At 47.9% G+C, this 14,666-nt stretch overlaps 1 protein-coding gene across 1 annotated transcript; it reads left to right on the forward strand.

The window, feature by feature from the left end:
* The first annotated feature begins 964 nt into the window (after positions 1-964).
* On the forward strand, positions 965-14,606 carry DCTN2 (dynactin subunit 2). Its single transcript, XM_061416692.1, has 14 exons — positions 965-1,163; positions 2,049-2,117; positions 9,983-10,079; positions 10,239-10,300; positions 10,694-10,792; positions 11,062-11,222; positions 11,413-11,563; positions 11,884-11,949; positions 12,158-12,196; positions 12,375-12,452; positions 12,546-12,617; positions 12,826-12,928; positions 13,041-13,132; positions 14,162-14,606. The coding sequence occupies exons 1-14, from the start codon at positions 1,128-1,130 to the stop codon at positions 14,246-14,248; spliced, it is 1,212 nt and encodes a 403-aa protein (XP_061272676.1). The 5' UTR covers positions 965-1,127; the 3' UTR covers positions 14,249-14,606.
* Positions 14,607-14,666: the final 60 nt, after the last annotated feature.

Here is a 14,666-nt window from a genome sequence, read left to right on the forward strand (position 1 = left end):
TCAGATAAAATAGTAAAATGTGTCTATTTTATGTATATGTCCTACATATCCTATGGGACATACTTATACTGTAAAGACTATTAGTTGTTTATGTGAAATTCAAATTTAACTAAGAGCTCTGTATTTTATCTGACAGCCCTAACCTGAGGTTAGTTAACTTTCTCATTCCCAACATGATCAAATCGCTATTAAATTTACTTATTGTTGTTTCAAAGCCCTGGCTGTGCCTTAGCATACCTAGTAGTGTTGTTTTTACCCAGTCATTTAATTTCTGGGAGCTTGACATGGATAGCGGTTAGATAGCATCACCGACTCAATAGACATGAATGTGAACAAACTAGGAGATAGTGGAGGACAGAGGAGCCTGGCGAGCTACAGTCCATGGGGTTGCCAAGAGCTAGACAGGAGTTGGGAGAAGGCAATGGCAAACCCACTCCAATACTCTTGCCTGGACAATCCCATGGACGGAGGAGCCTGGTGGGCTGCAGTCCATGGGGTCGCTAAGAGTCGGACACGACTGAGCGACTTCACTTTCACTTTTCACTTTCATGCATTGGAGAAGGAAATGGCAACCCACTCCAGTGTTCTTGCCTGGAGAATCCCAGGGACAGGGGAGCCTGGTGGGCTGCCGTCTGTGGGGTATCACAGAGTCGGATACGACTGAAGCGACTTAGCAGCAGACAGGAGTTTGCGACTGAACAACAAATTTATCCACCGAAAAACAGGAATTGTAAAAGCTCTTTCACAGACTCGCTATAAAGACGAAAGAAAATAAGTTACATGACACAGCTCCCAAAGCTCGTTAACGTCGGTCCCCGCCCAAGCCGGGTGGGCCAAAACTGCATATCCCACAATCCTAGGCGGCGGTTTCCTGCCATTACCTCATTCCCGGCCTCGTTCTCGCCAATCCCTGGTTCTCCAGGGGTGTGGTAGCGGGCTGTTCTCGCGACTTTTGCTTCACCCTTCCCCTGTACTACTCCTGTCGCGAGACTTTCTGCTCCTCCGCCTCCTCCGCCGCTCCTTTTGCGGCCGCGTTAACCCGGACCAGGACCCATCCTCTCCCCTACCCGAGCACCGGCCCCGGCTCTGCCGAGGCCCCGGTCCCCCAACCCTGCCTCGCCGCCGCCATGGCGGACCCTAAGTACGCCGACCTTCCCGGCATTGTGAGTACACGGCCGGCCCTGGCTCCCCAAGACCGCGCCCCCAACCTCCTAAAGACCCCCAACAGACACCAACCCGTGACCTTTCCCGCCTGCACCCCTCCTCAGCCCCGAGGGCTCCTGCCGCTAGCTCCCTGACCGGCCCCAGCACCCTTCGGACTCCGACCCGACTGGGCTGGGCTATGCGAAGGCCTACAAGGCCCCTTTCCGGCAATTGCCGGTTTCTTCGCCCAGAAATGGTCTCTAGGCACTTAGCACCGTTCTCTAGTGCTTATTACCATCCGTGTCTACACCTCCCGTTTCTCCCCAGATATTCCCATAAGCCCCTCACCCCCACCTCAGACACACAAACCAGGCCATTTGGTGATGGCCTTCACTCAGCAAAGAGTGAGGAGGTTACCGTGACAGAACCCCAGATAGAGAACTCTTGTCCTCTGGGGAACCTCCTTCGCAAGCCCCGCACATGCCGGCATGTACCTCCCTTTGTGCTGCCTTACTTGCATTCACGGGGTGGGGGGTTGGAATAGGACTTTGTGTACTAAGGTCCTGAGTCACTCTCAGCCCTTGTGCCAGGGTAGTGTGTGCAGGGCCTAATGATGGCTCCTCTCCCACTTCTGATTGCCCAGGACCCATCATTCTTCAGATTCAGGGCAACATCTTTGTCATCACTTAACACTCACCATTTACCATCAGTCATCTCCACTGTTACCCCACCCCTGTTAAGACATGGGAAATGACATGCAGTCCACCCGGCAGGTTAAAGAAGGGGCAGAATCCTGGCATCACAGCCTGACTTCTCTGTTATACTTGTTCAAATGGAGTGGGGTCAGGGGTGTTGCTGGGTAGTGCTGGGTAGTGAGGTTGGATGGTCACTGCTTCTACCTGCAGGCCAGGAACGAGCCAGATGTTTATGAAACCAGCGACCTGCCTGAGGATGATCAAGCAGAGTTTGATGCGGTAAGATTATGTGGTGCCTCAGGACTCCTGTGGATTCTGATCTCTCTCTCCCAGGCAGGCCCTTTCCCTTTTCTGGCGAGCCACAGCAATAAGCGGGTATGCCAACCCAGCCTGAGTGATACGTAGGTTGCAGGACTTGCAAATGAGCAATGCCAGGAAGGAGAGTCAGGTCAGTGGAATTAAAACTAAGAGGCCTGATTCTTAGGCCTTTTAAATAAAATTGAAATATCTCAAAACAGGCTGGGTGCTAGTGACTTAGCCCTGGTAGTGCTAGTCCATGGTAATGAATCATGAAGCCTGCGTACTTAAAAAGTGCATGAGTTTAAGACCTAGACCTTCTATTTCATAATATATATCTCTCACTCAATGTTCATTAACATCCTAACAAGCTAGACTTTGAAGTATAGAGGAATACTCTTTTACGTGAGTATCCAGAATCCACTAGGCAAGGAAAATGAATTGGAGACTTCAGAAAGATAAGAGAGCTGGTCAGAGCAGAACGAATTTGAGGAAGAACATAAATGTTTCATATTAGCAGAGGAGAGGACTTGATAGCACTTTCAGATTCAGGAAGAACTCAAGAGGAAGGAATTAGCTATGGACACATTTTAACTATAAGGGAAACCACTTAGCATTGTTTATTGAATGTGTTCATTTTGTGTTGATTTTTGTGCAGTATAGAGGAAAAAATGTCCCTGCCCTCAAAAATCCCCCAGACTACTGGGGGAGTTAGGATACATATAGGAAACATGAAAGAAAAAACTGAGTGAGTGAAGTGAACATAGTGGAAACTCTGAGTGTAAGTGCCAAGGGGAGCAAAGATCTGTTCACATGTCTTATAGGATGTATTTTAGATTCTATAATTTGCAAAGAGAGCTGGGCTAGGGTCACATTGATGGTGTGAGATCTCAAAAAAGTGGTGACTAAGAGTCAGTGGGAACAGGCTCTGTATGTGTGTCTGTGAGTCCTGTGGCTACGTCTGTGGGGCTGGTTAGTTCTGGAGAATGCTGGTTGCTGGCTTACAATGTATGGCTTGGCGTACTCACTTATTCCTTATTTGATTCCCCCATGTGGAAGTGGTTCCTTCTTTGTGGGGAACACCTTCCTTGTCCCCTCTCTGAGTGGTGTGTTCTTGTTGCTTCTGTACTTGCTGGCATGTCAGTCTGTCCCCCAAACTTGAGTATCTGGAGATAATGCAGATGGTGTCATTGCTCAGGACCTAGGTGTGCACCTTCACTCTAAGAGGTATCTTATTAGGAAGCTATCTCTGACTCAGAGGGCAGGAGTATATATACTGAGGACTCCATTCTGCTACCATAGTTCAGAGACTGTTCAGCTCTGGCCTAGGGCCTATAAAATATCAAACCTTCATGGTGAAATAATGAATGGAAGTTTGTCCCTTTGTCACTGACCATGATCAAACAGCTAATATCATAGCAGTCCCCTTTCCAAACCAAAAAATAAATTGTCATTTTCCTTTCGAAATCATGGGCTATCTCTTAATAAAAGGAGCATGACCTTCATCCCAGGCATGGAAGAACCTGACTCTTCTGCCCTGATTGGCTATTTCTCCCTGCTGAACCTGAGCAGCCTATTTTAGTAGCATCCAGTGGGGTGGCTGATGGGCTGATGTCCATTTCCTGCAGCATGTAGCCAGAATACCAGTATAGAAGTAGATAAGAACTGGATGGTAAACACGAGGAGCTAAGTTGCCTCCATCACCTAAGGCTCAGCAGAATGACACTATCACTAGGGACGAGTGAGTAGGGTCAGGAGACTCTCAGGTACTTCAGGAGCCCTGGCGGGAGTGGGGGAGACCTGAGATGTTTCCTAATGTCAGCTAATGTTTCTGGCCCCTGCATGTCCCTGTGGGCCTTACGAGGGCAGCTTTCGGGAAGTCAGCTGACTAATGGTTCTGCCACTGCTCTTAATACTGACGTAAGTGTGCAACTTGAGGAGCAGTTGGTTGTACTTAGACAATCCAGCATCCTCATTTCCTTGAGGCCTGGATTCTCACTAACAGCTGGTCCCCTTCTCACTTACCTTCCCAAGACCCAGTATGGGTCACACTGCACACCACCACTATTGTGGCTGAACCATGAGGTTTCAGTCACCTTCTTAACTCCAGCAAGAGCGTGCTCTGCCTTAGTCTCCAGATTATTTGGAACTTTAATTTTATTAGTTTTTAAAATAGGTAATATATGTACATAGAACAAAAAGTATCTCTTCCCACTGCTGCCTGCCAATGGTCAGTTCCTCCCTGGAGACAACCAATTTGATCAACTTCTTAATGGAACCTTTCAGGGCAGTCTCCAGATTTTTATTTAAAGAAGTAGTCAAAGGTTATCGACCACCTTCCCTGTCTTTTCACCTTCTTCCTTTGATCGCTCCACTATGGAAGAAATCAGGCTGCTGAAGGAAATAATACCCTGTAATACACCCAAAAGATTGTAATTGCTAGTTTAACTTAAACAGAAAAGTTTGCAATTCCCATAGTGGGAAGGATGGAAGAGGAAATAGTAAAAGGTTTTATTTTAGGTAAAAATGGTCCTGATTTTCCTGCTATCCCTTTAAAAACAATTTTAACAGGAGCTAAAATATTCTAAAGTGAATGGGCCAGAAAACCACACAGGCTAGCCCTTTCTTCCTCAGTGTAGGAGGATCCACTCTGCATACCAGATACTCCTGGGTTGATTTGGGCCATGAGCTTTTTGGAAACTTTTCTTAAAATGTCTTGTCAGGAAAGCTAATTCCCAGCTGGAATTCCCTCCCCACTGAGCCCACAGGCTACACTTGGGTCTGTATAGGCATTCTGCTCCCCGCTTTTGAAGTGCTGGAGCAAGGGGGAGTAAGTTTAGAAAACTTGCTAGAAACAGGATTAGTTCCTCCCTCTGTGCCACACCTATCCTGATACCCTGTGGAAGGGGAAATGACCTAGCCTTAGCTTGGTGGGGCCCTGGCAGGGGCTTCAGTTCTCCAAAGGGTAAATGATGCCAGAGCCTCCACCAGCCTGAGATGGGAAATAGTAAGTTCTCTCCCTTACAGTTCGGGATATCACAGAGTGTGCTTGATTGTGTTCATTGACTGTTGGCGCATTGAACTTACCGGAGTTTTTCCTAATGCTTCCCCATCCTCCCTCCTCACCACCTTGCCTGGACACTAGTTTGCACAAGTAAGACCATTCAGTGCTTCTTCTCTGCATGTTTTTTTTTCATTTGCCATCTCGCATGCAATGCTCTGTCACTGTGCTATTGTCGCAGCTAATTGTTTTAAATTCTCATGCATCTCTAGCCGGGTCACTAAGGGGCCTGCTGGCCTCATGGTTAAAGATTCTTAATCAAGGTTTAGAAACACAACTGTGATTCATGAATCATTGTGTCTTCCCCTTGTGAGGTCTGCAGAATAAAACTGTCCAGTGGAGGATGGGATAGAAACATGGAGACTAGGAACACTTCTGGACATGAGGAATTTAAGAGCAGGAGTTGGAAGGGGGTTGCCTTTCTCCTCCATAAACTGAAATGGAGTTAAGAGAAAAGGAATGACGTTTAGCCATTCTGGACAAGGGTTAAGAACAAGGGGGACAGCAGAAGTCCTCACTTCTTAGCAGTGTGTGGATTATACCTGATTAAGATGAAAACTTCATCTTAATATTCCCTTATGCTAAGCCTTTAGAGGAAGGTAAATGGGCTAGGAAAGGGATGTTATATGCATTTTAAGGGACTAACTTGGATTCTTTGTGCTTCCACAAGTCTTCCTGTTTCTGTACCCTTCCTTTAGAAATTGTTGGATGGTCAGCACTGTGTGGGTCCATCCTGGACAGTTTTATTCTACAGCTCTATCCATCTTCCTTGTCCTCATGGTTCTGAAGTCCCCCTGGCTGCGGTGTTGGCAAAGAGCCTGAACAGGCTAAAGGAGTGGCAGTGACCTCTTCCTGTTTCTGATCTAGAACCTCAGGTCTTGCCCTCTGAGGCACAGCCACTTAGCCAAACAGCCCTGGGGAGTCTGGGAGGTTATTAATGAGAGGGACTGGGGAGTCATGTACCTGGGATCAAGGCACTTAGAATTCTAATCAAGTTGGCTGGGTGTAGTAAGCTCCCATAGTGATTGTTACTATTCCAGGTTACAGACATTATCCCAAAAATCTCATTTCCTAACCCACCTGTAGGTCAGACTTGGAGGTGGTATATATGATTTACAAATTAATATACCACTTTTCCTTTTTAAATTTTTTCTGTCCTCCCCTATTCTGCTTATTCCTCATGACTTGGACTTGAACTTATGGCCCATTGTCCTCTCTTTTCCCTTGAGTTTTTAATCAAGCTGGTTTTATCTTGGTGAGGCAAGAGAAAGGTAAAGTATATTCTGCAGAGACATCCCAGCCTTAGACCACAGGACCTGGATCCACCTCTGCCTTGAACTGAGAGAGGAGTCTTGGCTGGGCTAGAGGTTGAAGTTCTGATGCATCTAGCTGAAATCTCTGGGGCAGAATGTAGTTGTTTTTATCCCATCATGTCTTTTCATACACATATATCCATCCTTTCCTGGCAATTCTTCAACCAGTCTTGCTTGAAAGTGGAGCCTTATCTGTGTGGCTTGGGCTAAAATAAGACCTCTTTTTGAAAGACTCTTACTTTTCCCATTGTATACCCTCCAATCCCTGTGAACAGAGGGTTGAAGAAATATGTTCTGCACATGTCTGGTAGCTGTGAATCTGGGTGTCTTTTGGACTCTGTGCTAGCACGTCATGGCAGAGTTGCTCTGGATCCCTCAGAGTGTAGGGTGAGTTTCCAAGCACTCAAGATGGATGCAAACACACCAGACTACACAAGGGACCAGGATTTGCCTTGCCTCTCCTCTGGCAACTGAATGAGGATGGGGCTGCAGTTAGGTACTTCGAATTTCATTGAACTTACCATCTGTAATCTAGAAAGTTCACTCTGTTCTGCTTAACACAAAGTCACATGAAACCACCTACGTAAGCACCCGCATTATGATTGATTCTGCCATTCAAATGCCTAATTCTTCAAAACTAGAGAAACCGAGAGACAGGAAGACTTGAGCCATGAACTACTCCCCTTGAGAATCATGGACCCTCAATCAGCTACAAGCCCTCAGACTCTTATCTCCACAGCCTCTGCTTCACATTCTGCCATTTCTACAGCTTCTCCTTGCCTCCCCCAGCCTTCTCTGCCCCCACTTTCTTCCATGCCACTGGCTCGCAACACCTAACCCTTAGTTCCCAGGTGATCCTGAATTGCTGCTGTTCACGGCAAAGCTTCACGACATCCTGACCACCAGAGAGGAAAGGGTCCCAAGCTCTTCTTTCTCTTGGGGTATGCAGTGACCCCAGCTGAAATTTCTTGGCTAGGCCCCAGATTTTGCTAGGCTCCCCTGGGCCCTGTGATGCAGTATATTTGAAGACTATCATGTAGTGCATGTGACAATTTGCTAATAACAATTTTGTCTTTTTTTTTTCCCTCCCTCACCCCCATTTCCCCATCCCTTTCCTTTTAACTCTTTTGATTTTCTCACCTCTGGGGAAACCACAAGGAGCTGGTAAGAAGCCTGACCTTTCATCTGCTTTTTAACGGGGTGTGCTATGATGGGCAGTTGTTCTCTGTCCTTTTGTCTCTACTAAATCTTCTGTTCCTCTATTCAGCCCCAACCCCAGCTGACCTTTTCCCATCTCATGAATCACTGTAATGACACTACCTCCAGCCCATGCCACCAGACCTCCAAGACACTGGCAGAGTCGGTGCCTCTGAAGGGCTCAAGTGTGCTGTCCACCTGAGCCTTTGGAGCCGCACCCTCGGAGAGGCTTCAGGAGGGTGCCAGTGCTGGGCAGCCCTTCTGCCCCAGGACGTGCTCCTGCAGCAGGACTAGTAAGATGGAAACACTGACCATCCCTGCTATGTCCAGAAGCTCCGACACTCACACTCTAGTGGTGACCCTTTTTTACTCCACACATTCCCTCTTTAGAAAACTAAATAAGAAAGTATGTTCTCGTCTGCGTAGTGCCTGGCCCATAGTAAGGGCTTAACAAAATGGTAGCTGTGATTGCTTTCCTTAGTCTGTAGACTATGCCTTTTAAAGAGGTTTGTTTTTTTTTTCCCCTACCTCATTGTCAGAGAAAGGAGTGGCATATTCTTATTCTTAAGGGTGAACTTGAGAGAGGGTAATGTTCTTTCCTAAACATGAGTCTGTCTCAGACACACACTTTTTAGAGGCCTGAGACCACAGTTATTTGACCAGTGGGTGCTCTGGCCATAACACTTCAGAGAAGATTGAGAGAATTTGTGACTCAGTTGTTTTTTCCCCTAGGCACTTTCATATGGGACATTGAAACCTTTTATTTTCCCTTAATCTTTTTTAGCTCTTGCCCCTCTGCCCAGCACTTCCCTGAAGAGGTAAAAAGCACAGTTGATATTTTCTCCTTACCTGCCTCCTCCCTCATTTATAAAACTGCCACTCACACTGATTCCTTCGGTAATAGCAGAGCAGAGATGAAGGGTGGAGCTTGTGTCTGCTCCTCTTTCTCCATGTCTCTCCATCATAACCTGTCCCCCCCCACACACACACATCAACCCCTAGTACCCACTGACAGAGAATCTCAGTCCTGGATACATATTAGAATGACCTGGGTAGCTTTTAAACTGGCCTACTACCCTGGCCCTACCTCAGAACAATTCAATCAGAATCTACAGATGTGAGCCCATCCCTCTTTTCTCCCCCCCTTTTCTAAGTGATTCTATTGTGCAGGCAGGGTTGAGAACCATTGTTCTGGTTAAAAGAAAGAAGACTTTCTTTGCCTTCCTCCAGTAGAAGGTGATGTCCACTCCAAGAAAAAGGCTTTCCAGGTCTCCTTCCTCTTCTCCAGAAGCATGATGAGACCTGTTGGACTGCTGACAATTGAGGGAGAGACATGCAGTCTGGAGGACTTGGTTTTGGTGTAGTTATTAGACTCTGAACTGCTAACAGATACCTAGTAAGGAGGGAATCTTTCTGCCTCAGTTTCTAGGGTGAAGTTTCTTTCACTTTGTTTACCACGTCCCCTCCTCATGGAAGAGCTTCAGTGCTTGAGAAACAGCTGAGGGTCAGGGAGAAGAGGCAAGTGCTGCAGCTTCTCTTTGAGAAGAAGCAGGGCTATCTCTGTTTCAGAATGTACCTGTGGCCTTTGCCGATGGGTACTCTTGGCAAACAGATACAGCTTATGCTGTTGCTTCTAAGATGTCCCTTAAAAAATAACACAGTATCTGCCTCTTCTCTCTATCCCTTGAATTCCCTGACTTCATGGCAGTCTGGAAATGGCATCTGGCCAGGTCCTCTGCCAACCTTTTTTGGTATCTAAAAGCTGTTATCTTCCCTTTAGCAGCACATGCAAGTTCCGATACTCAAGAGCTAGTAGCCTGATTGCTCCTCTTTCCCTCCAGAAGGATGGGAGGTTAGCTTGAAAATGGACTTCCTCAGCAGCAAGGAAATTTACTTTTGGGAGGGGGAGGTTAAAAGAGGTCAGGTTGGTTTCTTGCCCTGAGTGCATGTGTTGCCAGATAACTGGGAGGGCCCAGTTGGATTGGGGAAGGGGAGGGGGTGAGGAGGCTTATGTACAGAATGGGTGGGGAGGTTATGCTGCCTCTGTTCCCAGTTGAATCAGGGTGTTAATATTTATACAACTGAGACTCCAAATTTACCAGGAAGCTTTCGTTTCCTAGGGTGAACCTGGGTTGATAGCTTGGATTGGAGCCGTCCTTCTTTCCCCTTGGGAAAGTAGAGCCCAGTCTTCTAATGGTTTGGGGATTTGGGGAGGCTCTGGGAAGTTCTAGGGTGGGAATGAATCTGCCCCTGGCCTGAACTACCTGTTTCTGCAGGAGGAACTGACAAGCACCAGTGTGGAGCACATCATTGTCAATCCCAATGCTGCCTATGACAAGTTCAAAGACAAGAGAGTGGGCACAAAGGGACTTGGTGAGACTGGTTGGAAATTGGATGGGGAAGCCTGACCTCAGGCCTCACTGACATTTGCTTTGGGGAAAGAGCTGTCTTATGGAAGCCCTCACAGTCACTGAGATCATGACTACCGTGGGTCTTGATCAGGCCCTCAATTCCATCTTCTTTTCTTGGCAGATTTCTCAGATCGAATTGGAAAAACCAAAAGAACGGGATATGAATCTGGAGAATATGAGATGGTTTGTTGTTTGTGTGTTGATGGGAATAGTGCAGCGATCCTATCCAGTGGGCATTTAAGATGGAGCAGGGTATAGGTGGGATTCTGGGTTCCTTTCTGGTTGGGGGTCCTCAGAAGCCCAGCTGGATGCAGGGGAGGATGCTTTGTCCCCCTGCTGTTGGCTATGGAGCGTCTCCAGGCCTCCAGCTCTCTGCAGGTCTTCGAGTGAGGATGATGGTGGATTCTTAGTTGGGTATGATACTTTTACAAACTCAGACTGGGTTTGGGTATGATACCCTTACAAATTCGGACTGGGTTTGGATACATTCTTGTTTTTTTGGGTTTTTTTTTTGATACATTCTTGAGGTTCCCTGTTCTAGGAGGTGTGATGTCACCGTCTGTGCTTGCTCTCTAGCTTGGAGAGGGTCTGGGAGTGAAGGAGACACCCCAGCAAAAGTACCAGAGACTACTGCATGAAGTCCAAGAGCTGACAACTGAAGTTGAAAAAATCAAGGTAACTGTAGACTCTCCTCTCGCCTTTCTGCTATGACTTACATAGAAGAGGAAGGCCTCCCAGCGGGAGGAGAAAAATTCCCTAAGCTCCTCCCTAAGGGGGCTGAGGTTTTCAGAGTTTGGGAATGCACATGAATTTATAGTTAGTGCTGTAAGTGGGTAAGGAGCAGCCCAGTGACCTTCAGCCACAGCTATCTTTAAGGGTCTTGATCTATTTTTTTTCTTGACTCACTTTTAGCACCCCTCACTGTCTATTTGTTTTCATACCAGACGACAGTGAAGGAATCAGCCACTGAGGAGAAGCTGACCCCCGTGGTGCTGGCTAAACAGCTGGCCGCCCTGAAGCAGCAGCTGGTTGCTTCCCATCTGGAGAAGCTGCTGGGACCAGATGCGGCAATCAACCTTACTGACCCCGATGGAGCTCTGGCTAAGTGGGTGCCAGACTTTGCTGGGAAATCATTGCTAATTGGGGTGTAGAGGGACTCCAGCCAGGTATTGACAGGGCTGCGAAGGGAAGAGGTGGCCTAGCTGTTCCTTAGTGCTGACCCGGAGGCAGAAACAAGTGACTGAGCTGACCCACATCCTTCAAGTCGTGATAATATTGCTGGTTTTTTGATCCAGGCGCCTACTGCTGCAGCTGGAAGCAACAAAGAACAGCAAAGGGACTGGTTCAGGGGGCAAGACCACCAGTGGAACCCCCCCAGATAGCAGCTTGGTCACTTATGAACTGCATTCTCGGCCTGAGCAGGACAAGTTCTCTCAAGCTGCCAAAGTATGTTTTTGTGTGTGTGTATGTGTGTGTGTGTGTGTGTGTGAGTGATGTTGGAAGCCAGGGAAGACGTGGCTCTGGAGACTTTCCTGTTGCCCTCCAAGGAATCACATCTGGGGAGAGGGTGCTGGGAATGCTTGATTCCTCTTGATGTCTCATTTAAGACTGTGACTAGGGCTGTGTTCCAGAGAAAGAAATCCCTTGGCAGAGTGGTGGGGAGAGGGGAGGGGAGGGCAAGCAGACCAGCAAAGAGCAGGATTTACTTCCCACTGCAGCAGAAGGGAGGTAGGTGGATGGCAAATCTCCCCTCTTTCCTCCCCTAGGTGGCAGAACTCGAGAAGCGCCTGACAGAGCTGGAAGCCACTGTACGCTGTGATCAGGATGCTCAGGTCAGGTGCTCTCTTATACTTGTTCCGACCCTCACATCCTGAGCCCTAAGGTCCACAGCATTCCACAGAGTCCAGGGAGGAGTCAGGAACAGGTTCCAGTTACAGGAGCAGCCAGCAGTTGCCTGCTGGAACCAGAAAGGATGGGAGAAGGTGGTAATCACCTGGAGAGATGAGAACCACTGACTTCTTTGCTTCTTTTCCCCATCAGAATCCCCTTTCAGCAGGTCTGCAGGGAGCCTGCCTCATGGTGAGTGTAAAAGGAACTGGAGTCTTTGGATGACAGAGGGGATATCCGGATTGGGTTTGCTTAGGAAATTGTTTTTGGATCTGTAGCTGTTTATTCATTACCTTCAGTGGAATATGAGGTGGCCTCTTCTAGTCTGATTCTGTCTGCTTCATGACACTTGTCCTGACCCCGCCCCCAGGATACTGTAGAGCTGTTGCAGGCGAAGGTGGGTGCCCTGGACCTTGCAGTTTTGGACCAAGTGGAGGCTCGGTTACAGGTATTAAGTGGAGGCAAATTGAATTACAGGCAGCTAGTGACTTTGGAAGACCTTTGATGCCTTTACTATCAACCTTAAAATCTGTGCTTTCAGAGTGTGCTGGGAAAAGTGAATGAGATTGCCAAGCATAAAGCTTCTGTAGAGGATGCAGATACACAGAGCAAGGTCAGGAAGAGATCTTTCCTCCCATCTTCATACCCTTTCCTGCTGGGAAGAGCAAAGCATGAGAGCACTGAATCCTCATAAGCTCACTGTCCTCATAAGCTCTTACCAGCTGAAATAAGGCAGTGCTTCCCTGTTGCCCCAGCTTGCACTTGTCTCACCCTAATGGTGTGTATTTGGCTGAAGGTTGGCCACTGTGGTGTCCCTCCAGGTGCACCAGCTGTATGAAACCATACAGCGCTGGAGCCCCATCGCCGCCTCCCTTCCTGAGCTGGTACAGAGACTTGTCACCATCAAGCAGCTGCATGAACAAGGTGGGAGGCCAGCCACAAGGGTGTCAAGAGAAATTGGCAAGTGAGCAACTCTTGTTCCCTTCCCTCTGGTCTTGGATTCTAACGCCATGCCTACCGTTCTGACCTTTCACAGCCATGCAGTTTGGTCAGCTTCTGACACACTTGGATACCACGCAGCAAATGATTGCTTGTTCCCTCAAGGACAATGCCACCCTCTTGACTCAGGTGAGTGCCTCCCTTCCCCAGCACACACAGGCAAGGTTCTCCAGCTTCAGTTCCAGAGGGTTCTACCTTGGCCCATTTGGTGGCACAGTGGTATGGCAGGGGTTTGGTTTGAGTCTCCATTCTGTTTCTTGGTTGCCATGGAACATCTGACAACTTACTTAACCTATGAACCTCCACCTCACCATCTGGCAAATTATACCTACTTCAGAGTTATTTGGATTAGATGAAGTAATATGAGTGAATTGGTAAGAGCTCAGTAAACCTCCATTCTTCCTATAAAACCTACCTTTTCCCTCTGTAGTCTCAGCTGGGTTTTATCCTCCCTGGGTCTTCAACCAGATGTTCCTGAGCATAGCACACTAGACAGAACATGGGCATTGAAATCTGGAGCCAGGCTCCCACCTGGTTTTGCCCCTTCCTTCCTGATGCTGAGCTGTGAGCGTCAACCTCTCCATTCTCTAAGCAGTGTCCAGCACAGGGCAAGTCCTCAGGTTCTGGCGGAGGCACTGTTCTCAGTGCTGGGGGAAGCACTACAGTTGGGAGTCTGGCATCAGAGAACTGTCAAGATAAATTAAAGTGCTTGGCATGGTGTGTTCTTCCTCCAGAGCAGTTTTCTAAAACTTTGGACGAGTGAAACCCTTACTTCAACAAAATCCTGTGTGTCCCTCAGTACATAAAACAGATGAAAGAACTGTTCTGGTTAGTCAGGATGGGAATTCTTAAGAGGCCTGCCTGCTTAGCAGATCCCATGCTAGGTCCATGGTGCTCCAAGTCACCTTCCCATTCTGGGACCCACAAGCTGTTTCCGTTTCTTTTTTCTAATTTGGCTTTGTTGTGCAGCTTGTGGGATCTTAGTTCCCCAACCAGGGACTGAACCTGGGCCCCAGCAGTGAAAGTGCAGAGTTCTAACCACTGGACCACCAGGGAGTTCTCCTGCATGTCTCTGTCTTCTCTAAGAGCATTTCTTCAGTTCCTCACCCAGGTAAGCACCTGAACCTGACAGAGTAAAATAGCTCTCTCGCTTTCTAGGTGCAGACGACGATGTGTGAAAACCTGTCCACAATTGAGGGGAACTTTGCCAACATTGATGAAAGGATGAAGAAACTGGGAAAGTGAGCACCTTTGGGTGATGGAGGACAGGGGTAATCCCTACCCCTTTGAACTCCATTAATACCTTACACAGAGTTTCCCCTTAATTGTAACTCTTGCATCCCATTTGACACTGGGGGCAAGGGCTTCTTGCATGTGGGGCTTACACCCCCTCCTCTGAAGAGTAGTGGAAGCTGGGGATATTAAATGATGGTCTCCCCTTAGGCCACAGGGATGAGGACGTGGCCCAGCCACATGCCAGCTCCTGCCCAATACTGCTTTGCCTGGTGTGGGGGAGGATTGGGTCCTGTCCTCCAGCACAGCTTCTGTGGCTGACTGTAATACTGTACAACTGTTTCTGACCATTAAATGCTGTTGTACTCTGTCTGGCCTCTGCTGTTTCCTGGGGAAGAGGCAGCACTGAGAGAGACATACACAGCGTAAC

The sequence above is a fragment of the Bos javanicus genome, chromosome 5 (assembly GCF_032452875.1).
Source record: "Bos javanicus breed banteng chromosome 5, ARS-OSU_banteng_1.0, whole genome shotgun sequence".
Taxonomy (NCBI): domain Eukaryota; kingdom Metazoa; phylum Chordata; class Mammalia; order Artiodactyla; family Bovidae; genus Bos; species Bos javanicus.

Bases quoted from the DNA above. Each gene is read 5' to 3' on its own strand.
- DCTN2 (XM_061416692.1), top strand. From the start codon at position 1,128: ATGGCGGACCCTAAGTACGCCGACCTTCCCGGCATT. The intron at 2,118-9,982 runs GTAAGATTATGT...CTGTTTCTGCAG, and splicing joins ATCAAGCAGAGTTTGATGCG to GAGGAACTGACAAGCACCAG. The intron at 10,080-10,238 runs GTGAGACTGGTT...TTTTCTTGGCAG, and splicing joins AGTGGGCACAAAGGGACTTG to ATTTCTCAGATCGAATTGGA.